Here is a 26,402-nt window from a genome sequence, read left to right on the forward strand (position 1 = left end):
GAGAGAAAGAGAAACGAGCGCATTCGGGTAAACCAGAGCTACGGACGAGAGAGAAAGAGAGCGCGCGTCGGGAACGAACGCCCTTGTTCACCGCAGCGCCCTTAGCTACGGACGAGAGAGAGAGAGAGCGCGCGTCGGGAACGAGAGAGAAAGAGAAAGAGAAACGAACGCATTCGGGTAAACCAGAGCTACGGACGAGAGAGAAAGAGAGCGCGCGTCGGGAACGAACGCCCTTGTAGGGAGCCTACACGCCGTTGAATGTAGGCTCCCTACGCCCTTGTACACCGCAGCGCCCCTAGCTACGGAGGAGAGAGAGAGAGCGCGCGCGTCGGGAACGAGAGAGAAAGAGAAACGAGCGCATTCGGGTAAACCAGAGCTACGGACGAGAGAGAAAGAGAGCGCGCGTCGGGAACGAACGCCCTTGTTCACCGCAGCGCCCCTAGCTACGGACGAGAGAGAGAGAGCGCGCGCGTCGGGAACGAGAGAGAAAGAGAAACGAACGCATTCGGGTAAACCAGAGCTACGGACGAGAGAGAAAGAGAGCGCGCGTCGGGAACGAACGCCCTTGTAGGGAGCCTACACGCCGTTGCATGTAGGCTCCCTACGCCCTTGTACACCGCAGCGCCCCTAGCTACGGAGGAGAGAGAGAGCGAGCGCGTCGGGAACGAGAGAGAAAGAGAAACGAGCGCATTCGGGTAAACCAGAGCTACGGACGAGAGAGAAAGAGAGCGCGCGTCGGGAACGAACGCCCTTGTACACCGCAGCGCCCCTAGCTACGGACGAGAGAGAAAGAGAGCGCGCGTCGGGAACGAACGCCCTTGTAGGGAGCCTACACGCCGTTGCATGTAGGCTCCCTACGCCCTTGTACATCGCAGCGCCCCTAGCTACAGAGGAGAGAGAGAGCGCGCGCGTCGGGAACGAGAGAGAAAGAGAAACGAGCGCATTCGGGTAAACCAGAGCTACGGACGAGAGAGAAAGAGAGCGCGCGTCGGGAACGAACGCCCTTGTAGGGAGCCTACACGCCGTTGCATGTAGGCTCCCTACGCCCTTGTACACCGCAGCGCCCCTAGCTACGGAGGAGAGAGAGAGCGAGCGCGTCGGGAACGAGAGAGAAAGAGAAACGAGCGCATTCGGGTAAACCAGAGCTACGGACGAGAGAGAAAGAGAGCGCGCGTCGGGAACGAACGCCCTTGTTCACCGCAGCGCCCCTAGCTACGGACGAGAGAGAGAGAGCGCGCGCGCGTCGGGAACGAGAGAGAAAGAGAAAGAGAAACGAACGCATTCGGGTAAACCAGAGCTACGGACGAGAGAGAAAGAGAGCGCGCGTCGGGAACGAACGCCCTTGTAGGGAGCCTACACGCCGTTGCATGTAGGCTCCCTACGCCCTTGTACACCGCAGCGCCCCTAGCTACGGAAGAGAGAGAGAGCGCGCGCGTCGGGAACGAGAGAGAAAGAGAAACGAGCGCATTCAGGTAAACCAGAGCTACGGACGAGAGAGAAAGAGAGCGCGCGTCGGGAACGAACACTCTTGTGCACCGCAGCGCCCCTAGCTACGGACGAGAGAGAGAGAGAGAGAGAGAGCGCGTCGGGAACGAGAGAGAAAGAGAAACGAACGCATTCGGGTAAACCAGAGCTACGGACGAGAAAGAGAGCGCGCGTCGGGAACGAACGCCCTTGTAGGGAGCCTACACGCCGTTGCATGTATTCTCCCTACGCCCTTGTACACCGCAGCGCCCCTAGCTACGGAGGAGAGAGAGAGCGCGCGCGTCGGGAACGAGAGAGAAAGAGAAACGAGCGCATTCGGGTAAACCAGAGCTACGGACGAGAGAGAAAGAGAGCGCGCGTCGGGAACGAACACTCTTGTGCACCGCAGCGCCCCTAGCTACGGACGAGAGAGAGAGAAAGAGAGAGAGAGAGCGCGCCGAGAATGAACGCCGTTGTAGGAAGCCTACATGCAACGCCGTTTTAAAACGGCGTTGCATGTAGGCTCCCTACGCCGTTGTGCACCGCAGCTCCCCTAGCTACGAATGAGAGAGAGAGCGCGCGTCGGGAACGAGAGAGAAAGAGAGCACAGCTGCGCCGCTAGCGGTAGCAGCGAGTACTAGCGTGGCTACGACGGCGCGACGAGGGACAAGGCCCGACCCAATTGAGCTTCGCCCCTGAAATTAATTGAGCTCATGCGCTATCGTTTTGCAGCGCTCTCAACCGTGTTTCGAGGTATAACGGCTTCACCACGCACAGCATCCTCTTCTATTGTCCATTAGATGAAGAGGGGCGAAAAATTAGCACGCTTACGCTTATTATGTATAGACAATACATACATCCGCGTACGTGTGCTGATTCGCATCCCTATTCTGACATTATGATGTCAGTCTTGCACTATAGTCCTCTCATAGTCATTGTCCTCTTATTCTTATCTGTATCAATGGTCTCTGGTTTGCTTAACAACCTTTGCAAGCACTTGTCGAAAAATGTGTGTCTCCGGGGTCAACGTTGTCACGAAAGGAAGTTGGTCCTTGTAATCACTGCGTCTATTTGACTTCACAAAGATCACTGACAAAGAGACAACCGCTTCCTGTAGCGTATCGTCTCTGCTATGTTTTTCATGAACAAACTCGTTTCGTCTTATCTCGCTCGCAGCAACAGACGCCGGAGGGAGCGACTAAGAAGGCTTCGAAAGTACGACGAAGGACGCGACTTTGAGCAGTAAGTGCGGTTCACCGCTGTTCAAGTTTACCTCGCATTCTTGCACAATAACAGCGATTCAAGGGCATCGGGCACCATACAGTCGGGGTCGAAAGATTGTGGAACAAAGTTGGGTTGTAAAAGCTGAACGTGTTCGCTGGCGAAGCATACGTCCTGGTTTTAATGTTTGAAACAGTGCGACGTACGCGGGGCAATGAAAGTGCAAAGCATCATGAGCTCTAACTTACCACTGAAATGGTTTTGCCTCTTATACGCGTGTGCGAGTGTTCAATATTTCGAATACGTAACAACACACGTCGGTTTCACATCAAAAGTATCGATCTCTGCGATTATTCGGCTTATGGACAAGTATGTAAGGATCAATGAATTAGTATGTTCGAACGAGATTTTCAAATCGAATACGCAAATTAGCTAAACACGGGCTTCTAATATCGAATCACACACCGATTACTTTTGGGAAAGAATAAAATATAAACAACTAACACATAGGCACGAAAGGTGGCACACAAAACCTTATTTCCCAGAATGCAGCCACCAATATTACGGATTGGGTTCAAGAGGGCAGCTTGCAGTTGAGCAATTGACAGAGAGAGAGCAGTTGTGTCTGGATCTACCCAGTGGGCCGCGAGCATTGAGATTTTTTCCCGTGGCAGTTGGACTACAATAACTGCAGTCGCCCTGTGTGTTTGGGCGTAAGCAAACTTTCGTAGAAATTCAGATTAAACCACATTCATACACAGTTCAGCAAGCATCCATGGGGGATAGTGATAAATAATTTACGTAGTGGTTTCCGATATAAATTTCAAAAGAAATGAAAACAATGTCCGCTATACTAAGTACAAACGGTGTCAGGAGGATGGGCGTACTTACGCGCGTTGGGCCGAGACAGCCGGCTTCTGTCCCCGCGTTCGCAAGAAGCAAAGCGCGGCGATGTCATCGCGCGTCGTCGTCTAACCACAAACGCCGCGCGTCATCGCACCTGCAGGTTCACCGACTCTAACTTAGGCGATTCCAGCCAGGGCAGCATGGACGAACACACCGTGGTTCCGGACACACCGGTCGGCCACTACTCCAAGGCGCACCCGTACTATAAGAAGCTTCGGCTGCCCAGCGGACGCCGGGTGGACATAACGAGGAGGAACTACTTCCTCAGGTGCTGACACATAAAAAAAAAGTTTATAGCTATACTCCGTTCCCTACATAGCAGTCAACGCTATGCAGGCTAGAGAGACTTCTTGCAGTGGCTTCGTTCGCACTTGGTTATAGTTCGATGTTTTTTGAACGCAATTGTGCGCAACTGTTTTACAGCGTAGCTGTATATGGCTAGCCAATTCGTCCGTCTGTCGCCTGTACGCAGAAACTATCGTCATCAGCAATGGCTCGAGCGTCGTCGTCTTCTTCCTCAGCTGGCTCTGTTGCCGCTCATCACTCCAGCGTACAATTTCACTTCTGTCGGCGTAATGGGGAGACCGCGTTTACGGGGGTGTGAACGATTGCTTAAGGGGGCCATTGTCTTACGTGACGGACAGATTTGAAGCAATTTAATTTTGAAGAATCGCAAGCGGCAATGAGACAGCGGTGGACTGCGGGCATGCCGTCAGTGACGTCGTTTTCTCCGTCGCCGCCGAACATGTGTGTAGCCTCATGAAGAAACAAAAAGACGTAACCAATAACTGAGAAAGACTGTAATGTACCGTCGGGATTAACCCAGTCATAAACACCGGGGCCACGTGTTTTAGCTTCGCTGTTAACCATCTTTACGGAGTGCTTGGGCCGTGATTTCTTATATAATCTCAGTCAGTATTGAACGAAACAAGTTTTAATCCTTAGAAACAAACACACTGGGGTATAGGGCTGCTAATGCATTGTTTTAGATAAATTTTATTTTAGCGCGACAGCGTTAAGGGACCCGTGTTGCCGAAAATCTGGCGTTGGCAACCAGCGTGCGATGCGCGTGGCGGAGAAAATCCCCAACCACCCCGACCGCGCAGGCCCTCCACGTGGTGCAACGTTTTGGTGAACAAAAATTGAATTTCTCACAGTGAAATCCTCCAGGAAAATGGTAAAGTACGACTTTACCATTCGGCGTCGGATTCGCCGTCGGACTGTTTTACCAATCGATGTCGGATTGTAATTTGAATGTACGAGAAAACCCAATTCTGCTACGAGGAAACTAAACACAAACCCCTGTTCCAGCATTTCTACTAGACCTACAAACGCGCGTTGCGATGCGAACGGATCCCGAAAACGTTATCGCGTTCTACTACTCTTGACGAAGTTTAAGCGTCATCCAAATTTTTTGTTCTTTGCGGTTTTTTTTTTATTGCATACGGACACTCAAAGAGGATTTCTGCTGGTTCCGTATGACGTCAACGGCGATGAAATCGTCGCCGCGCGCCGGACGCTGTGGCGACGAGGGCGCGAAGGACACGCGCTTTCACGGGGAGCGAACGCACGACGGAGAACAAACGCGCGTTCTGCGCCGTGCTCCTGCAGAATTAAGCGTCTCTTTCGTCCTTTACAATCACCATATATACAGAGCAAACGTGACTTCTTCCGTCGCACGACAGGCCGTCGGGGGACGGGAGGGAGGGAGGGGAGGCAACGTTTAGCTGCAGCACCAAATGCGCATTTATATAAAAACGTTGCGAGGCGAGAAGGTGGTAAAGACTTCCGACGCTGCTCGACGAGTTTCCCGTTCTGCTCTCGTCGAAAACCTCCAAGCCGCCCCCCAGAGGCCCTGGCAACATTCACCAACGCCGCGCGCGTTCGGTACGAACGCGGGCAAAACGGCGACGGCGTCGACAACAGTTCTGCGCGTTGCTGGTGCTTTTCCATGTCCAAGTTTATACAGCTGATAAAGCTACTGTCCCTATTCCGAATAGCTCTCTACTAATTTGCTCTCGCAATTGATGCTTCACCTTTCGGGCGAAACTGCAACATTTTTTATTTGCAACCCGTTGCGAGGAGCCTCACGTGCATGCTTGTGCGAACGAACGCTGTTGGAGTCATGACGTTTCTTGACCCACCTTCCTGTGTAACTTCCCCAGCGTTGGCTGCTTTGTACGGAACGGAGGAGAGTATAAGCTGTGAAAAACGGCATGTGGTGGCATGCTCGGTTTTAAAACAACGCAACCTTGGTTGGTGTCACAAATTTATCGCTTTGAAACATAATTATCGTGAATATGAAATAAAAGTAACTTGTGTACATCTCACGAAAGCAGATGACACCTTATTTTCGCGGTATTCTTAGACAGAAATTCATAATTTTTTGCTTCTCACGTTCCATTTTACCGGCTTCACGTTGGAGGCCAGCTAGGAGTTTGTATGACTGTGGTGGTTAAGAGCAGCCGACAATGCGGTATGCGTATAGAAGCACCGGGACTTTGTATGACCGTGGTGGTTAAGAGCAGCCGACAATGCGGTATGCGTATAGATGCAACGAAGCATATAGAAGCACCGAAGTGGCCGGATGGCCAGTGCATGAGTCAGAGCGCGCAGGAGGCATCGGTGATGAATCGCAAAAGTGCACGCAACCAACAAACGCTCAGTTCTTCCGAGCAGTGTGAGAAGTCAATTGTGCAGCTTCGCCGTTTATTTGATGTATCATGTTGCTCGGACTTGCATATGTCTGCGAATAATTTTTACACTCTTAAGGGTCCTGGTTTGTCCCATGACCTAACATATATATATATATATATATATATATATATATATATAGTTTGTGTTACAACGTTTACGAGGGTTTTACAAAAGTCTTGTTAGGCAAGAGAAGACGCAAATGTGAAAGACACGGGGTTCCCGCACCAGCACGTCATGACGTCAGGAATATTGGCGCCATCCGCTCGGGCCTAGTCCATTCTTTATTGGTAAAGATTCCCTATGTTGTGTCAGTCTAAATGAGCCAAAGATAGGACTTGGCAAGTTTGGAAAACATTTGCTGCGCAACAACGGCCAATGCACAAAGAAAGACATCTTAATATCCGTGATGTTACGTTGATGTAACTGATGGTGGGGGTTTTTGACGCGAAACTGAAAAAAAAAGAACTGAAAAAGAAAACGCTGACCTTCATTTTCCCGAAAATAAAGTTTTTAAAGGATACTTAGTCTAATCAGACTTAGTTTTAAATTTAATTTTAACTGATCAGTATTTGACCACATGTGGTTCTTCAACGTGCAGCCGAATCTAAGTGCATAGGGCGTGTTGTTGCATTTTACCCCCGTCGAAATGCGGCAGCCGCGACCGGGACCGAACCCCTGACCTCGCGCTCAGCAGCACAACGCCACTGCCACTGAGCTACCACGACGTGTCTTCTGGTGTCCGTGTTAGCACGCCTGCCTTTCATTACCGCGAATCCCAAGCAACCTGCTCAACCTTATGTCATTCTATGCACCGGCAGAAATTTTCCCTCTCCGTTGGAGACGTAGCACTACATCTTTTTTTGTAGGCAAAACTAATCGTTTTGTTTGCCGTTGTGCCGCAGGAAGTGGCGAGACAAGAAGGTCAAGACCTCTTACCAGGTGTTTTTCGTGCTCGGTGCCCTCGTTATCCTGGTCTGCCTGGTTATATACGCCTACAAGGAGAACATGCGTGAGTACCACATTGTGCTGTTACACAGTTGTTGTTTTCAACTGAATGTCACCATAAGAGCTAAAAAAATAACGGAGCTAGGGATTTACTTGAGCGGCGCTCACAGTACGTTCGTCTACCTTGTTCAGGCTAGTTGTCAGTGGTTGAAGTTTAATTTATATATTCCGTACTGCGGACTCAAGGTCAACCAGGGAGGTCAATACAAAGGAAAATAAATCAGCGATACACAAAAAAAAAAAACAGACAACAGCGATGTAGGCACCATAATGCTATCTCGCAGTGTAATAATCTGCTTCAGCAAAATTATTTAATTCATTTATCGTCCTCGAAAGAAAAAATTTAAACAGGTCCATTTTCTTAAAATTTTTGTGCGCAAACAAACTGGGACGAAGAAAAGGAGTAACACAAGGACGAGCGCTCTTTTCTTCGTCCCTGTTTGTTTGCGCACAAAAATTTTAAGAAAATGAATCTGTTCCAACTAGGCCGACTCGCAGTTATGCTTGAACAGGTCACTGCATTAAAAATATGGTATTAGTGAGTTTTGCTCCTGTTGTCGGAGAAGGACCTATTAAAATCTGGTGAAAGAAGTACAGCTAGTTTGCTACTTTCAAGATAGAAGATGAAGTCGAGCCGGAGCTTTTGCTTTCTTACTTGTAATGGCTGTATGTAATTAACTTGCATTAGCTCCGAGGGCGAGCCTAGCACGGCTAATATGTTAAGTCTAGACCTTACAGCCTTCCTTTGGATTATTTGAAGACTCTGAACATTACATTTAGTAACGTTCAGCGTCTTTAGCAATTTCTTTAAAGAAACCGCAATCGCCAGTAAATAGTCTAATTTCTACTCCATGGTTACAACATCAACAACGTGGTTAATATGCATGAGGAAGAGCAAATAGCCTAGGACACTGCCCTGTGGTTAGTCTACCTGATATGACCGGGAGACAGATATCTGCGCGTATGGTTTTCGATTAGTCGAAATCCAGCAAACATTTCTGGAATACCCATGATTCTAAGCTTTAAGGTTACTTGTTGAACTCTGTCAAAGGCATTATAGAAATAAAAAAAAAATGCGTAGAATCTCCTCAGAGAGTAATCTTAATGATGCGTAAGCATTTCGTAGTAACGATTTGGTGTTGAGTGCTTACACTCAACACTGCGGGTAATCCTAGCACTGCTCAGCGGCTGCAGTCATTTTGGCGCCATTACGGCTAAATGTGACAGCGCTGCAGCGACACGAACTTCTGCGGAAGGCTATGCAACAGTGAACTGTTGAGGCAAGCAAACTACGGCAGGTGCCGGTGCCAGGTGCGCTGATGACGTTCCGATCCGAAGCCACGGCTGCTCCACAGTTCTGGCTTACTAAAGGTGTGCCTAGTGCGTGCCTGATTGCACACGTCACGTGGTCCCAGAGTCTCGCGCGTTCGTCGCCGTCTTCTTCCGCAGCTGGCGAAAACATTGCTGCTGGCTCTATCTTGAAAGCGATCGTCTTACGCGAAGGACGGACAGACAGACGGACACTCGGACAGTTTTATCGTTGGGTAACCATAGAAATGCTTGCGCATTTAAAAGTTTATCTTGCTGTGTCCATCGAGGGTTAATGCAAGAGAATGAAACAATGCTGACAAGTTGCGTCATGGTGGATAATCATTTCGTAAATCCACGCTGAAAATTAGTACGGCGTGTTCTTCCAAGATTTAATTTCTACCAGTAGCCATGATATGCTCAATAATTTTCCAACGTGACAAATTTAATAAAATTGAGCGGTAATTCCCTAACATACGGCGGTCTCAGTCAAAAAACAAGAAAGCACATAAAAAATATAACACAAATTTAGCAAGGCATAGAGCATATCGCCATAGAAATTCGTTTGGGAAATTGTTTGGACAACACGCTGCTTTGGTTTTCAAGTTCAATAGCATATTACTACACCAGGACGAAAACTCAACCTCGTCATTGAAATGATTCATTGAAATAACAAACTGAATTTTGTCTGGTTATTGGAACAAGACGAAAAGAAAGGCGCACAAGACTGATGTGACATGCCTTGCTCTGCTTGACCAGTATATTCAGAGAACTTGCGATTGCGGAGTTACGTGCAATGTTTCAATCAGAAGTGGCAAAAACACGACAAAAAATATGCATTTGAATGCTGGAAAAATGCTTATCTGATCCGTTACAATAGTTCCGTCAAGTGACATTTGCGATAGAAATTTCTTTTTCGCTGATACAGCAAGGTCGATCCACATAGGTCGCGAAGCTTCGAGCGAAAAGCGGTTCAGAACGAATTGTCACCGACATTAGCAAGGGTGGTTATGGGAGCAGCGATTGAAGCGCGACTACGTTTGGAGGGAACAAACATTAGGGAGAGAAAAAAGCGTTTTTTTTTAATTAAAGCGAGACACAGTTAAATTCAGTCAACGAAAATAAAATTTCTAATCAATTTTATATATGCATGGGGAGAAAAGAACAACTCTATTTTACTTGATCATTATCAATAAATACCTTTTTTCGGCGCCCACCGTAAGAGCGCCTACCGATAGCTGCGGGCGTTGACGCTGCTATCACTTGCAATGCAATATAACTCTTGAAGTGGGCAGAAAGGCGCGCTCGTAAAGTTCACTGTTACAATACGCCCACACCCTCGTGTTGCTTTGATTGTCGACGTTTTTCTGAGTTTGGTGACGCGAACAGTTTCATTGTTTCTTAACCGGTTCAGTCAAAAGTAGTGAGTTGCGACCGCGAGATAATTGTTTACTTTAGTTGTTTTCGTGGGACAGCGCTCGCCGACGGGCTTGGCGCCCGACGAAAGGACGAGCACTCCCCGCTTAAAGCTTCCATCGGCCTCCAAGGAAAGTATCTTCTGTGCAGCGATGCGATTTCGACGCCCGTACGGCTGATCTTTTCCTGCATCGCTCTCCGCGCTGAAGTCTCAAAACGCCCATCAAGTCGAATGGCGGGGCATTTGAATATACAGCTGCAATGGCAGACCTCCGAAAACAAATTTCGCGCCTTTGAGAACAAAATGACGTCACTTCTGTTTTTTAACGGATATGACGTCAAATAATTTTTCCTTCCGCCGGAAGTGTTCCCTCCTCCCACAGATGGCGCTATAAGCCCCATGAACCTAGGGTGCCTACATGCAACGCCGTTTTGCATGTAGGCACCCTACACGAACCGCCGATGAACAACCATGTTTTGAACGTATGAGCTTCTATGGAAGCTTCGCTACCAGGTATATTTACCTTGGATATTGTTCCAGAATTTATTGGATCCACTTGTAAAATATAGTAAAAGACGTGTTAAAGCAGTGCTCTCTTGATAAGCGTACAGCTTGCGCGCTTGCGCATCGAATGTTGAACATTTTTCGTTTGGTTGGCACTAAATTATGCAAAAAGATTACACCATCTTCCCGTAGGGGAACCCTGAGTAGTATGCGAAGCAGCCATGGGGTCGACTCAAGTTGCCATTAGTTTTCAGATCGGCCTGTCGCCGCTGCTGTTTCGTGGCAGCGGCTCGAGCCCTCTTCTCCGTGGCGCTGTCCATGGCGCTGACAGTGATGTTGACGCTGGCGCTGTCCGTGGCACTCATCGCGGCGTTGCGGGAGGAGATTGAGAGGACGAAGTGAATGATGATGAGTGGGCGAAGCACCGGGGGATCATTCGGGCAAATCGCCGGAAGCATTCTCCGGAAGCCGGAAGCTGGCTTCCGGAACCGGAAGCGGAACGAGAAGTGGAACCGGCAGTGGACGCCGCACGGCGGAGGGAGGGAGTGACATAGCCCCGAGCATAAGATATCGCATCTAAAAGACTCATATTGTTAAACCGCGTCCAGCGTTCACATACATTTCACTCATTGAAATGAGTCTTAGAAGTAACAAACTGATGAATTTTGTTAGGTTATCAGGTTATCGGAACAAGAAGAAACGAAATGCGCACATGATTGATGCGAAATGCGCGCATGAAAGGGCGCGAGGGACGCGCGCTTTCATGGGGAGCGAACGCGCACGTCGGAGAGCAAACGCGCGTTCTGCGCCGGGCCCTCTGAAGGGCTGCAGAATTAAGCGTCTCTTTCCTCCCTTACAATCACCATATATAGAGAGCAAACGCGACTTCTTCCATCGCGCGAAAGGCCGTGGAGGGACAGGAGGGAGGGAGGGGAGGCGACGTTTAGCTGCGGCACCAAATGCGTAATTATATAAAAACGTTGCGAGTCGAGAAGGTGGGTAATATTTCTGACGCTGCTCTACGCGTGTCCCATTCTGTTCTCGTCGAAAACCTCCGAGCCACCCCCAGAGGCACCGGCAACAGTCACCAACGCCGCGCGCGTTCGGTGCGAATGCGGGCAAAACGCCGACGGCGTCGACAACAGTTACTGCGCGTTGCTGGTGCTGCTAGCATGTCCAAGTTTATACAGCTGATAAAACTACTATCCTTACTCCGTATAGCTCTCTACTAAGTTGCAATTGATGCTTCGCCTTTCGGGTGAAACTGCGGCAATTTTTTAAGGATATATCACAACTAACTCATTTTCAGTTGTATAACTTGTATGTCTATCGCTCCTGTGTTAACCAGTAAATTTTCTTGCATTTCCTGACGGGCCCTGTCGTCAGCCTGGCTGTACAACATACTCAGCGGATGTGAGTATATATTTCCATCTGATCAGAGTAGTAACGACAACTTTACGCGAGACATAAATATGGGAAGCTGCAGGCCTTATACGCATAACTAGTTGCTAATGTGTGCCGTCATTTGGAAGAATTGTCACGTTCAGCACTCAAACAACAGTCGTCCTATGAGACTGTGCGGTGCTGCAACCATTGTTTTGTTTAAATATTATACATGGGTTTTGCAGAAGCTTTATGACGTACCAAAACTGCGCCCTCCAGATTTTACTATGGCTGTAGTAGAAAGCTTTCGCAAGGGGATCTTGTCGCTAACTAGTATTTCTTCTATTTTTTTGGCTCTTATTCTTATTTCTGCTTTATTCTGCCATGATTCTTAGTTTCTGAAAACGCCATCCTGTGAATAGACATTAGAGATAGGTCAAGATGGTCTCAACAGTAGTCAGAAAAGGCACTGCAACTGAGGTCACGATGATCATGCAGCCAAGCGGTAAGAAATAGCCACTTACTTTACTGGAAAAAGCTAAATGAGCTAAATGTTGATATAACAAGCTATTATAATGGGTAACAAATTTGTTATTCGGGTGAAGCAAAAAGTTAACGTTTAATGTATTGTTCAATGCTAAAAATAGATTTGCCGTTATGAAGAATTTCGGGACAAACGAAGTATATGTTGTCAGGCTTCACAACATTGAGGATTGCGAATGCGGGTACCAACATCTTTTGTAGTAAAATGTATGTTGAAAATATTCTCTTTGCTACCCCCGCATGCCGGCCCCTTAAAGGCGACATCCTCGAGAAGCATTTACCAAACGTACTCTTCATGCTCTACGCTTCATTTCCATGTTAAGGCGACTTCTATGGATGTTCTTGAAGCGTAGCTACAGACTTGGATGTCACGTAAAGTCGAGCATTGAATTTGCCGTAAACGGAAGACGTATGCCTGGAAAATGGTACTTACAGTGTTTAAACGTCAATACAAGTCACGTTGTCGTAACCGCTAAAACTGCGTTTTTCGCCGCCTTCGTCTATTGGGGTTCACGAAATTGGTGAACAAGTCTATATCGTGTACATGAAATTGTGAAAATGCCAGTTTGCTGCCGAGTCATTTAATACGCCATTGAAATGAGCAAGTGAATCGCCTGTCACCCGAAGGAACTAGAGTTAATGAAACAAAAAAAAATAAGTAAAAAAAAAGGAAACGTACCTGGCAAAGATTGTAGATGTATTACCGCGCTGGTCTGACACACGTGCATGACTTAAAACAAGACGCTGACAGGATGCCGAGGGAAACGTTACGTTCTACGCGGTCTGCTTGGAAAACACAAAAGTATATTAGACCGAGCTTTCTGATATAGTTCAGTTTGCAAGCACTCCAATGTTATGTGTTATATTGGTTTTCCACTCCAGCGTTAATAAACGTTCAGTGTTGCGCTGCTAAGCACGAGGTCGCGGGATCGAATCCCGGCCGCGACGGCCGCATTTCTACGAGGGCGAAGTGCAGAAAAAACACCCGTCTCCTGTGCATTGGGGGCTCGGTAAAGATCCACAGGTGGTCGAAATTAATCGGGAGTCCCCAGTACGGCGTGCCTCATAATCAAATCGTGGTTTTGGCACGTAAAATCCCCAGAATTAACTCATTCATTCCGTAAACTTCCACAACTTCAATACATTCTGCGTATCTCGTCGAGTCGGACGAAATGCACATTGAGAAAAAGCCAGGACATTGCGCCAATGCCGTGGCTTTCGTACGCCATTTTTCCTGCTTAAATTTAACTCTATGCTCTTCATTTGGCGCTGCGGTAACCTACATATAGACGCCAGCGATACAAAGTGTACCTCGACACCTCTCACAAATAAATTTGTAAAATTTCTTTATTTATTTATTCACAGCACATACATATGCAGAAAAAAGCACAGCTAGGTTGATGACAGTTCATTCAGACTTATCAACAAAACAAAAACCATCGAAAAGTTTAGTTATTAGGAACTGCAGTTAAGAAATGGTAACGAAAAATTACAGAAGTTATATAAACGACGAAGACAGGAAGGGACGACAACCGCAGGCAAGCTGACTGAAAAAAAAAATTCTGAAGGGAGCCCCTCGTGTTGAAGAAAGAAAACGACATGCCGAGTAAGGCAGTATTAGTTGAAATATTTGAGTCTGAATGGTCACTCAACCACTGTATGGCTAGCAATCTTAAGTGATGCCTTGCTCGTGTTTTTATGGGTTCTCGCAGTGCGTGACGTGGCTAAAGGCACGAAGCAGAGAAAGCGCGAGACCGCGCCCATGCAACTGGACTTTCAATGGAGAGCTGGTAAGTGGCTCGAAAAAGAAAGGGTCAACCATTGTCGACGCCATAAAGAAGACAAGGTCGACGTACACATGACGGTTCAAATGGTTCCATAACTAAATATTGACTACATCTCTCTATTCAGTATATTTGTGTCTCTTTTTCATGTTCAATATTCACTAATTTCGCATCTTATTCGCATCGTACTTCACGAGCGATTACGTCGACCTTGTCCTCAGCGCCAACAATGGTTAACTTTCTTTTTTGAACAACATGCGAATTGGGCCGGTCCCGGATATAGTGAATTCTATGACGCCATGTGGCTAATTTACGACTACCTTGGCGCTAATTACGCCTGTACCACTAATATTACCCACTCTTCGACTAGACAAAAACTCGCTAAGGGTTGATCGAGAGGGTCATTATTTTTCTTCTGGAAGTGGTCACTTCTGGAAGTTTTCACTTCTGGAAGTGGTCACAAGATATCCGGATCCCAGATACACCAAACCCATGTGATGTCAGCAAATAAGTCCTTGTCTTGAATGATGCAATGTACACGAAATGCACAAAGTAGACCATCAGGCTGTCGGAGAACCGATTTGGACAAATTCTACTGTGGGCAATGAATTTTGATCAGCGAAATTTGTTGTCTCCACGTTATGCTGGGTTCTCAATTGATCGGTAACGTTCAAGGACAAATACCGAGGCCCTCTCGTAACACTATGGCAGTTGCTATCGGCTCTTTCATGACAGGTTCAGATGTCACGTCACCCGAAGATGGCGAGTGTAAAAGGATCAGAGATGGGCATGTGCGAAGTGGTTTCTCATATTTAATGCATTTTTAAACATGGCCCTTGGCAGATATAACAATTCTATTCCTTGAGCTTTATGAAGAAAGCAAACTGCTCGAGAAATAATAAAGTATAATAGACAAATCTAAAACTATTTTCCTAAATTATTACCACTAAGTCATTTTAGGGCACTCGAGTATCCGTATTATTGCTCTCGCAATACAAGGGCGTCTCTAACACTGTCGTTCCTGATGTACTATTCATTACCGCTTTTCAAATCCTGAATCCCGACGAACTCATTCAGTTTTCTCTCGTTGGAGGTCTCGCCTTTACTTTGACTCCCCTTGTTCGGGTCGTCTTCCTTCTTTTGGGTGTGTTTTTCCAAGCACAGATTTCTTTTATAATGGTGTCGCCCCTTTACCTCGTTTGCATGTTGAACAGTGAAGTCATTCGAAGCCAACAGACAATGACACAGTTATCTGTCGGCCTCTCGAGGTCGTTTTAAGAGGGAGATTCAGCTCGGGCCAACTCTAATTTCCTAAGAAAATACAGAAATGCTTTTATGAGACTACCACTCAACCGATTTAATTGACGGACAGTTATATTCTAGCAACAATTGGCAGGCCAATTTTTGTTAAAGATATCAATTTTTTTACAAAAAAAACAGAAATTGATAGGTTTAAAAAATGAATCACGAAACCAGTAACTGTAACATGAAAACAAATGCCGTTAATTAAACTACATCTATTAGACCATCTCAAGCGAACAAGATTAATATATGAATTTACAGCTTAGGTTAATTGTTACAATGTTTACACGGGCATTGCAAGAGTCATACTCACAAATTAGCAGTTTGTTTCACAGTGGTGTGTCATACATCAATTTTGTCCGATTTCGATGTATTATGAAGTGTAGTCAACACAATTGTAATACCATTTGTTATCGCTGAGTTAGATTCGTAAACTTGATACTAGAGCATCTTTAAAATAAATGAAAAATTACCATAAATTACAATATATAAATGAAATTTACAATAGTTACTAGACTTTAACATTTCCTTTTAAATGCCACAAAGCTAATCACAACTGGTGCAATGACTGCCGAGGGAAAAAAAAGCTATTTGTCCGTTCTCCTCTATTTAGATAGAACTTGCCGAGCTAAAGCTTTCTCCCTTCTGTTCTACTGATTATTCTGCCTCGTGGTCTAAAGAAGTTGATTAAATAGCTTTTATGGGTGCAGCATATCAATTCTTGCACATTCAGGCAATTCATACCATAGCCTCCCATTGGAGGCTGTTGTTGCGACAGAAACGGTAGTACAACACTTGCTTCCAGGCCCTTGCGTTCAAGGGCCCTGGTGAGGCCGTAATGTTATTGAAAAACAACTGTAATCAGCATTTTATTTTAGCTCTAGTAATCATTTCCCAGCACATGTCTTATCATTTTAACACACCGTACCGCATCCATTTCTATGTATTTATTGAAGGTGCGTAGGCACATTTACAACCGATGAATTTTAGGCTTTTCTACAGCCCTGCAATATCCACAATTCAAGTTCATTGATCGTTGTTCTTATATTGACACTGTTGGGACATATCTGGCCCTTGAATCAAAAAAATCAATTCAAGTCATCATCATCAGTTTTCTCTGAGAGAGGTACGACCCCTTTCTCGGAAAGAGTGAGTTTTCTACAAAAAATTGCAAAGTAATTCAGCGATCATTCGGCTACCACGGAAATGATGGTCAGTATGCATGGATTTGTCTAATTTTCATGCTCGTGACTTCACACGTTCTTGCGACCTTATTCATAACTTTTTTTTCTCTTGCTATCTTAATTTCGAAGCACTCGTTATAGTAAACACTGCAAGGCAATGAGAATATGCGTACATGCGAAACCATTGCAAATTGCTGCATCTGTAGCACAATATTTCGTTGAAATAATTGAAATTACAAAGTCACAAAGCCGTTTGAAACCAGGAGGATGAATTTTAAGGCAAATATGTGTACTGCACATCATCCTCATGTTGGCTGAACCTCCATACAGGCAGCTCCCGTATAAGGGGGTACGTACTGACGTCATTAATGCCGTCATCACGTTCTACAGCCAGCACCGGTGAAGAGCTCCACCTTATCCCGTAACAAAATAAAATGGCGTCTGTGACGTCACGTGAATACTTTCTATACAGGCTAGAGCTAGAATTACCTCCGACGACTTTTGTAGGAAACTATGTTATGAACGACCCGCCATAGTGATTCAGTCTTCGAGGCGCAAGGATGCCTACAAACTCTGATTATCGCATCTGCAGGGACGACGGTGGAAGAGTACGACGAGGACACTACGGATGATTTCGACACCGAGACGACCAGCGCGTCCGAAGATGGAATCGGGACGCGAGGCGTCGTGTTCGCCAAAGACGACATGAGGAGAAGGCTAGTGTGACGCGCCCTCTCCGCGAATGGACATCTAGTCAAACTGAAATTCGTCCAGCTTAAACAGGATGCAGCATACGCCCAGCGCAATTTGGCCCAGCCGATTTATTTGTTAGTTGGCTTATTAGAAACGGAGCTGCCGTTGAACATAGTGTACTTGAAGCTGTATACATTAAAAACATTTTTGGTTATCGTTCGCCCCAATAAAATATTCTGGTGGTTGACATTGCTTTCATGCTTTTTGTGAGATTCACGTCTGTTCTTCACGTCAGCGATTCACGTCAGCGCCATAAATACTTAATCGACTTCCTAGGAACGCCGCCGAGGTTTAAGGTAATGACGTGTACTGATGTAGCACAAATTGAGGACTTCCTCGATCATCGTGACATTTCGCTATAATAAAATAACCGAATGATAGACCTCGCTCCCATGTTTATTTTTTCTTATACTGAGGTTTGTTTTTGAAGCTGAAGCTGTGCTGTAGCAACTTATCTGCTGCTCTTATGCACAAGAAACCGCACATTTTGTATCGGAGACTCTAGTCCATCTTATTGTAGCGCACTTTGCTGAAAAATATTTACCTCGGCAGCTGAAGGTGGTCTGCTCCAAACGCCTGTCAGTTGCACTTCGCTCTTCGAAGAGGCAGTACATGTGTGGTGTGAGCTCTTTAAGAACCCTTCGCAACGTGGTGAACGTGGTTCAAACCGTGGATCCGGCACCTCCAAGAGGTGCGACGCGATACTAACGCCCTTCTCTCGCATTTACCGCTAATTCGCCATTGACCTTGTTTGAGCAAATACTCTTACACTTGTCCATGAATTTTTGCCATGTACACGTAACTGGTGGGTATGCAGGCTCCAGGATAAGGTACAGTCGGCGTAAAAAGTTTATGAAGCGCGGAGTCTGAGAAAATGCCAAATTTTTTTAGCAATTCGGGGCCGCTACCAGTAAATTCGTACAGCACACTGTGCTGCTCGCATATACTACGACATAACAAACTGGAAAAATTCAAACACCAGGCTGCACGAACAGGCTGTGCAAATGTACAACTTTTTTTTTTTCTCTCAGATTCCGCGGTCCATGAACTTTTGACGCCGAGTGTATATACCGCTGCTAGGAATGCTGATATTAAAGCCAGAAAAAACTAAGCTATCGTCAAAAGTTCTGAATGAGGAATAGCACATAGAATTTAAGGTGCTGACTTATATCTGCTGTCTACGGTTACCACAGTAATCTGAGTTCGGTGCTCAGTCCAAGCATTCACGTAACATCGAGACGCAACCTGCAGCTTTGGCGACGTTGCTAAATGCTGCCGCCTATGTATGAGTCACCTACGAGCCGCTTATGTGTTATATGAATCACAATGATTCGTTAACTATGAAAGGCGAGGTGTTTGGTTACCGTGGTAACAACTGATCTGGCACACATAGAGGTTGAGCTGTTCATGGTTCGCTGAAATTTCAAAACAGGCTGCTCAGTTAAGAACTTTAGCAGTCACAACACCGGGCACTGACCAGAAAAATAGCCGCGGTTTCATAGTCTCCCCATGTTTGGTTTCTATAAAAAGAACACATTATCTTGCACAACAAAGGTAGCAGGAGTTACTTGCCATGGTGTGATGACCAGAAGAACCCTGCTGCAGTTATGGTCTGTCATAATGTTAGAAACCAAGTGCGTAAATCACGATGGCTCTTTAATGTGACCCCTAACAGTCTCGTAAGCACGTTACGGACATAGACGTCGTCAGGAAACAGAAAAAAATAGCGACGTTACATAACACGTACCTCCACTTATGTATTGTGAACACAAGTGAGACTCCACGAATGGCCCCGGAGGAAGAAAGCACACTGAAAGAAAGAATAGTAATCTGTTTCTTATTCGATACATCTTCGTAGAGCCTCTTGAAGCTAACGACTGCAGCTTTCGGCGTAACTGAGCCGGAGTTTCTTGTCTTCGCTATTACGACAAGGCTAGCCAATCGAGAAATGCCTGGTGTCCCTTGGTTGTGACGTCAACACGTGCATCAGGATTGACCACGCTGCCGTCTTTCTTGATGATCACCAGAGCGGGAATGCCGGTGACGCCATACTTGACCGACAGTTCCCTTAATTTAAAAGACAAACAAAAAAAAAGAAAAGGAAGAAACTTAGGAGGAATTAATTTAATTATGGGGTTTTACGTGCCAAAACCACAATATGATTATGAGGCACGCCGTAGTGGGGGACTCCGGAATAATTTTGACCACCTGAGGTTCTTAACGTGCACCTAAATTAAGTACACGGGTGTGTTCGCATTTCGCCCACATTGAAGTGCGACTTAGGAGGAAGCTTCGAATGGGATCACCCTTGTTCAAGTGGATGTGAACTACAAAGACAAAAGTAATTTAGGTTCTTGAATCTACACCAATGAATAAATAAATACTTAAAAATAAAGAAAGACATGTACCAGCGAATTTGCAACTGAGCTACTCGGCAACTACAACAGATACTGCACTTCTGTAGAATGCTGCTGATGGCTTCAAGTGGACGAACTCAACATCGAGTAAATTAATTTTCAGGCTCCTCGAACCTACGTAATGTTGTCTTTTCGTCAGTATTTTATGTATATGCATATATGCACGTAACTCACGTGTGCATAAATGAGAGCCAACAAACTGGCAATTTTGTACGTGATCCCTTCTACTAGCCAATGGCTATGCGGCCACACAGTTATTTTGGGTCATTATCATTGAGTACCATAATATAATTACATAGTTTTTTACGAATGGAGTACCTCAAGAACCCGGAATAGTCATCGCTGGAAAAAAGAAATAAACGAAGAAAAAAAGCACTGTCTTATCTGCCAGCCGCCATGCGTTCCCGCGACCGTCGAGAACCATTAATCTGGTTCCCAGTACGTTACAGTAAGTAAGTGAAACACATTTTCAAAATTGTTCCACTCACTAAGCGGAATTTATGCGGAAGGAATGCCCTTGAGCGTCCGCCCTTTCGTGATATCATTCCACATAAGCTTCACTATAACTGAGCCCTAAGTGTAAATGTGTTCTAGAAGTGGGACACTAAAAAACAACCTTTTATTGTTCTATAACCTTGTACTCTGGCATATTGTACTCTGGCATAAAAGTTGTACTTTGCTAGCAATTGTTATGTTACATTCTGTATAACGCTGCTGCGGGGTCTTGGTTTGGAGAACAAGTTAAAAAACAAACTACAAGTTCATTCTTTTACAGAAACGAATCCTTCGTATATACTGCAATTACCATGGCCGTTTCGTAGACCTTGAAACAACTACATTATTCCAGCGTTACTCCCTTTTTCGAGCAGACAGAATATAATATAAGAAGCTTGTGGTCACCGTACATAAATGAAAATTATTCGCCACAACAGACAATGATGAAATATTTCGTTACCCAATACGCCGGAAAACCAGACACGTACCAAAAACAAGAACAAATTATGGAAAACAAACATTCCTATATCAGTCGACAGAAATATTGAACAAGGTAAGATAACTGTTAAATTTTAGCGCTTCTGAAAATTCCTTTAAAAAGAGCTTAGTGCATTATTGCTCGCCGATGACATTGCTTTCACTGATTATTGGTATTTTGTTTCTGGGTGATTCCACGAGAGATCAACACGGGTGGAAAAATTCATATTTTAGATTTCATTCAGTATTTTATATTTTGTGGTAATATCACTCGGTAGTACGAAAGTGAACTTGCATTCTTTGAGAAATAGATACTTTAGAAGAAAAAAAATATCGAAATTCTTCAAGTTGCAGGCTCCATTTACATGCACCGGGCATTCTCGCAAATTCACAACAATGTCAAATACAATATATTATGGCTACAAATAATGCATTTTCTTGTGTAAAACGTATACGTAAAGAAGAGTCAGCAAGCGTTGTTTAAGGCTTCTGTGCAAAACGGAAGTGTTTTAGAAAAAATTCTTCATTTGCTACACTTTTCAAAATTTGCTATATTTACGAATTTTTATCTACTAAGCTAATAAATGTAGCCTTTTTAAATTTGGTGGGCTATGAGACCTTAACCTGTTTAACGATTGTACTAAATATTGTTGCTGTAGCACAAATGTCCATTTTTACAGTTTGCCTCAAATGTGAAGTTTTGACGAAAATGAACACTATTTAAAAATCAAAATAAAAAAAAAAACATCGTTAATTTTTCTCAAATTTTTCGTAAACAGCTGTGCACAGACACTGGAAAAAGAACAATAAAAACATCTTGCATTATTTTGTTTTTAATGACAATATATGTGGTAGAAATGAGAGCTTCGCCGGGATGCAGCAAGGTGCTAAGAAATAGAGACATCGGGGTAATAAGAACGTCCATTAGCCTCTGACTTGCCTAAACTTGGCCATGATTGCGACACAAGGGCAGTCTTGGTAAACTAGTATTATGATTGCAAGCACGCAGTTCTCGAATGCCTAACTTTCTGACGTAAATTGTGCTACTGGGCCATCATTCGCGCCCATATTTTGTTAGTGCTTTCAGATGATGCTCTTCTAAAAATCGTCTCTTTTGAACGAGTTGGTAGAGTGTAGTAGAATGGGGAGTGGGTCCGTGGGAAGCGGTGGCAAACAGGTGGTAAAGTGAAATACGTTGAAAGTTGCTGGTGGTGTGGCCGCCGCCTTAAGAGGAAGCTTTAGCTTGGGTGCTCCTATCTAAATACATGTAAAACAAGAATTCCTTAATTCTCTGCAACCACTGCACCACATTTGATGACGTTTGTTGCAGTTAAAAGAAAAGTGAAACTCTAGTGGCTGTTGGTAGCGATTTTTTTATTTAAGTCGTCAACTGTTTATAAAATTAACAAAATAGCAGAGCTTCAGAAAACGAAACTATCAAATTTACAACTCTAACTCAGCAATGAAACATGATATCACAATAGAAAATCTCAGAATAGAAATCACCGAATAGAAAATGTAAAGTGGTAAATTGCTATATTCTACATGGCTTTAAAATAGGCTACTATTTTGTGTGTAGAACTTGTGCAAAATCCTTGTAAATAATGTAACAAATTCATGTAAGAAATAAATTGGCATATCAAATTTGTCTGCTTTGAATGCTCTAATAGATGCCGTTCACAGGTCTGCGATATCTTTTATATAGGTGCATAGCTACGAATTTGTAAACTTCGTGCTTCTATTTTTTTCAAACTTACCAATTCTTGAAAATTACAGTTAAGTAATGCAGGCCAGAAATCGACATTTCCCGTCCGACAGTCACCAGAATTTACCTTTCTCTCTCATGTGCAACACATTTAAGTAAAATCGGCCCAGTGGGATCAGGAAATCGTTTCTGCGTTTTACATGTATTTCAATAGGCGGCATCGGAGTTGGGCCCGAGCGAAAGCTTCCTCTTAAGTGCAAGCTTTATTAGATTCGCTTCATTAGATCTGCGTGATCTGGCCCTCTGGATCAGTTGGTCTTATTGAAAATGTGGAAAGAGCCGCCATTACTGCAACGCTTCGTAAACTGAGGACGCGTTCTCAGCACGCTATCATCCTCTCGGATTTGCCAGCGGTGCTCCAAAAATTATCCCGTGCATTGTATGGCAGCAAGTTCGGCCGACAGTCATTGATGTTAGCTAAGGAGCTCAGCAATAGGCATTTCATTGTCAAGTTTGAGTGGATACCTCCACATGTTGGACTTGCAAGCAATGATGCAGCAGATTAAATTAAGAGTGCCAATGAATCACCCCTTATATAAAGACTTCTCAGCACTTTGAATATCACCTCACCATCCAGGAGTGGTTTAAGGAATCCGTCACGCAGAAGCTATACGCTGTTTCATAGAGTAAGAACTAGTTCCGCGAACAGCCCCCTTTCCTGTTAACGCGGAACAGTTCATCTGTGCCTGCCAAAATACTTCAATAAAAACAGAAACGCTCTACTTGAGGCTTCGCACAGTAGACCAATATCCAACAAGAGTGTGCGGAACAGGTAATGTTTCCCAAGACACATAAGTTTCGGAGAGAAGAAGTGTCGCGCCTCTTTCCACCTATTCTAACCCCTTTTTTAAATCGGCGGTAGAAGAGAGCAACCGCTGGCACACTATCTGCCAGCTAAATAAGCCCTAACCAACACCATCCCCTTCCCCATCAACGTATCTTAGGTTATACTGTATAATGACGTTTCCGACGGAGTCATGGCGAGTACGAAATTTTTAGAGAATTTTACCTGCCGTAAATTTTGTTACTTGTGTACATGCACAGGGAGTTCACCGTTAAATCTGCAATTATCTGCGCTGCAAGCTACGCACACTTGTTAAATAAAACGAGCCATATAAAGGTTGCTCTGCTGACGTATCTTTACTCACATTCAAGAGAATGAGTATTGTACTAAACGGTATTGCATGCATAAGTATTGACCATAAGGGTAAAATTACCCTTATGTCGCAATCATGGCCAAGTTTAGGCAAGTCAGAGGCTAATGGACGTTCTTTTTACCCCGATGTCCCTATTTCTTAGCACCTTGCTGCATCCCGGCGAAGCTCTCATTTATACCACATATATTGTCATTAAAAACAAAATAATGCAAGTTGTTTTTATTGTTCTTTTTTCAGTGTCTGTGGACAGCTGTTTACGAAATTTTTTGAAAAATTAACGATGGGGTTTTTTACTTTGATTTTTAAATAGTGTTCATTTTCGTCAATACTTCACATTTGAGGCAAACTGTAAAAATGGAAATTTGTGCTACAGCAACAATATTTAGCATAATCGTTAAACAGGTTAAGGTCTCATAGCCCACCAAATTTCAAAAGGCTAAATTCATTAGTTTAGTAGATAAAATTCTAAATATAGCAAATTTCGAAACGTGCAGCAAATTAAGAATTTTTTCTAAAACACTTCCGTTTTGCACAGAAGCCTCAAACAACGCTTGCTGACTCTTCTTTACGTATACGTTTTACACAAGAAAATGCATTCTTTGTAGCCGTAATATTTTGTATTTGACATTGTTGTGAATTTGCCAGAATGCCCGGTGCATGTTAATGGAGCCTGCAACTTGAAGAATTTCGATATTTTTTTTTTCTTCTAAAGTATCCATTTCTCAAAGAATGCAAGTTCACTTGCGTACTACCGAGTGATACGCCCACAAAATATAACATATTGAATGAAATCTAAAATATGAATTTTTGGACGCGTGTTGATCTCTCGTGGAATCACCCTTCTTGACATCTGTAGGTATGCATCTATGACATAACAAAAAGTTCATATAGATACCATTTGTGCTAATGTTTCATGTGGTTTACTCAATCCAATGAACAAATGTTGTAACCTTTGTTGTTACTGAAATTCTGTTCTCTCGTGCGAGATGTATATATAGTATATGTATTCATTTGCATTGATTAACACCGCTGTTGTAACGGTGGGTGCAGGGACCTCTGCCAGGCCATTCGTGCCTTTCGCCTCAGTCTCCCCTCGCTTGGACGAGAAAAAAAAAGTTCATTCATTCAGTCATAAAAGGCAGGCCATAAACGGGACAACACAAACATGGACTATTCACTGAAATATTGCATAGTGGCTAAAAAAAGGAGAAACTTTCAACTTAAAAAGAACTGCTTTTTGGCCTAGTTGGTATTTGATGAAAAAAATATGTTTTTTAGCAAGGTTGTGCGTGTGTTCGTGTTTGCAAGCGATCCTCTAAGTGCCGTGAATCCTTGCCAATTTGCTCAGCTTTCAGTCGTCCGAGAGAGTATAAGTTTATACTCACAGCCGGAGAGGGTCCCCGTACTTGACGGCGTACCAGTTGGCGTGGCTCTGACGCATGTAGCGCAGCATGGCGAACATGGAGCGGTCCCACGAGACGAACACGACCTCGACCTTGTGGTTCTTGGTCTGCCTGTAAGCCTCGGCCAGGACTGGCGTGAACATGCGGCACGCGGGACACCAGCTGGCCGAGAAGTACAGCGCCAGCACTCGGGTCTCACTGAGCACGTCGTCGGCCGCGTGCTGGCTGCCGTCCTTGCGGAGCAGCATCTTGCCCCTGAACAACTCCATCAGCATTGCCCTGCAGGTGGTGTGTTGGAGAAGGTCGGAAAAAGGCTAAAAGACAGAAGCTTGGCGACAGAGTTACACAAGTGACAGATTCTGTGTCTCTGGCTTAGGCCAAGATCCTCAAATGAGTGGAGCCGTTGTGTGGGAGCCACCTAGCACTGCTCCTTACCGCCAGGTAAGTAAACTGATGTACGCAGCCGATCGTGAATGATTATCAAGTATTCCTTTTATCTGATGTTTTGTACGCCCTTGGCACCAGTATTCCTGGACAACATGCACGCAAGCTGGTTATGATCCGGAACATACGCTTTCTCGAAGCTATAGTGTGAAGTCTCGCAAGTGAATTGGGACTCCTATTCAGTGTAACTGATAGCTCACGATGCCCGCCTCCAAAGGATTGTCGGCAACACCGCTCACGTAACAAAATAATGGAAGCAGACTAAGCAGCCGCTACGCAGATAAGAGACTCAAATGTACATTCGACTCGACAAACTTCATACCTAATGCAAGTTCTCGGAAACTTAAGGCAAAGGCAAAGCTTGCTTGCTCCTCTTCTTCTTCGCCCCCACGAACATGGCCAGCGCTCGCGAGGCTATGCGCCGCACAGCGTAAAATATCAGACCCCGCTGGCACACGCAACAATGAATGAATAAATATTGCGGCAGAAACTATCGAAGATGCTTCAGCCACAATAGAAACTATCGAAGAGTCAGCCCCAGGTGGTCAAAATTCATCCTGAGCCCTCCACTACGGCGTGCCTCATAATCAAAACTGGTTTTGGCACGTAAAACCCCAGAAAAGAAGAAGAAGCAATAGCTTTCTTTTGTAACCTGCCTCATATCCCCATATCATCCCTGCATCAATAAACCTTATGGGCACCTCAGCAGACACGTAGCAATCTCGCTGCCAACAACACTGCCGAATGATAGCACAACACCGAATATTCTCTTG

General features: G+C 44.9%; 2 protein-coding genes across 3 annotated transcripts in view; one reads left to right on the forward strand and one right to left on the reverse strand.

Moving 5' to 3' along the window:
* The first annotated feature begins 2,656 nt into the window (after positions 1-2,656).
* Positions 2,657-17,626, forward strand: LOC119432916 (uncharacterized). Its single transcript, XM_037700065.2, has 6 exons — positions 2,657-2,706; positions 3,692-3,859; positions 7,191-7,297; positions 11,909-11,935; positions 14,161-14,238; positions 17,311-17,626. Exons 2-6 carry the CDS (start codon positions 3,732-3,734, stop codon positions 17,442-17,444), a joined length of 474 nt encoding a protein of 157 aa, XP_037555993.1. The 5' UTR covers positions 2,657-2,706; positions 3,692-3,731; the 3' UTR covers positions 17,445-17,626.
* A 1,685-nt stretch (positions 17,627-19,311) lies between these two features.
* The window catches only part of LOC119434109 (nucleoredoxin-like protein 2), a 150,519-nt gene continuing 143,428 nt past the window's right edge, over positions 19,312-26,402 (reverse strand). For both annotated transcript variants that reach the window (XM_037701426.2, XM_049658931.1), the window contains 2 exons: positions 25,168-25,464; positions 19,312-19,538 (listed from right to left, as the gene is read on the reverse strand). In XM_037701426.2, coding sequence (XP_037557354.1) covers positions 19,394-19,538; positions 25,168-25,464 — 442 coding nt within the window. In that variant the 3' untranslated portion in view covers positions 19,312-19,393. The remainder of the gene's footprint in view (positions 19,539-25,167; positions 25,465-26,402) is intronic.

This window comes from Dermacentor silvarum, chromosome 11, assembly GCF_013339745.2.
Source record: "Dermacentor silvarum isolate Dsil-2018 chromosome 11, BIME_Dsil_1.4, whole genome shotgun sequence".
NCBI lineage: Eukaryota > Metazoa > Arthropoda > Arachnida > Ixodida > Ixodidae > Dermacentor > Dermacentor silvarum.

Excerpts from the sequence above, each read along its gene's own strand:
- LOC119432916 (XM_037700065.2), top strand. The coding sequence starts at position 3,732 with ATGGACGAACACACCGTGGTTCCGGACACACCGGTCGGCCACTACTCC. Across the intron at positions 3,860-7,190 it reads AGGAGGAACTACTTCCTCAG|GAAGTGGCGAGACAAGAAGG; the intron begins GTGCTGACACAT and ends GTTGTGCCGCAG. Across the intron at positions 14,239-17,310 it reads GGACTTTCAATGGAGAGCTG|GGACGACGGTGGAAGAGTAC; the intron begins GTAAGTGGCTCG and ends TCGCATCTGCAG.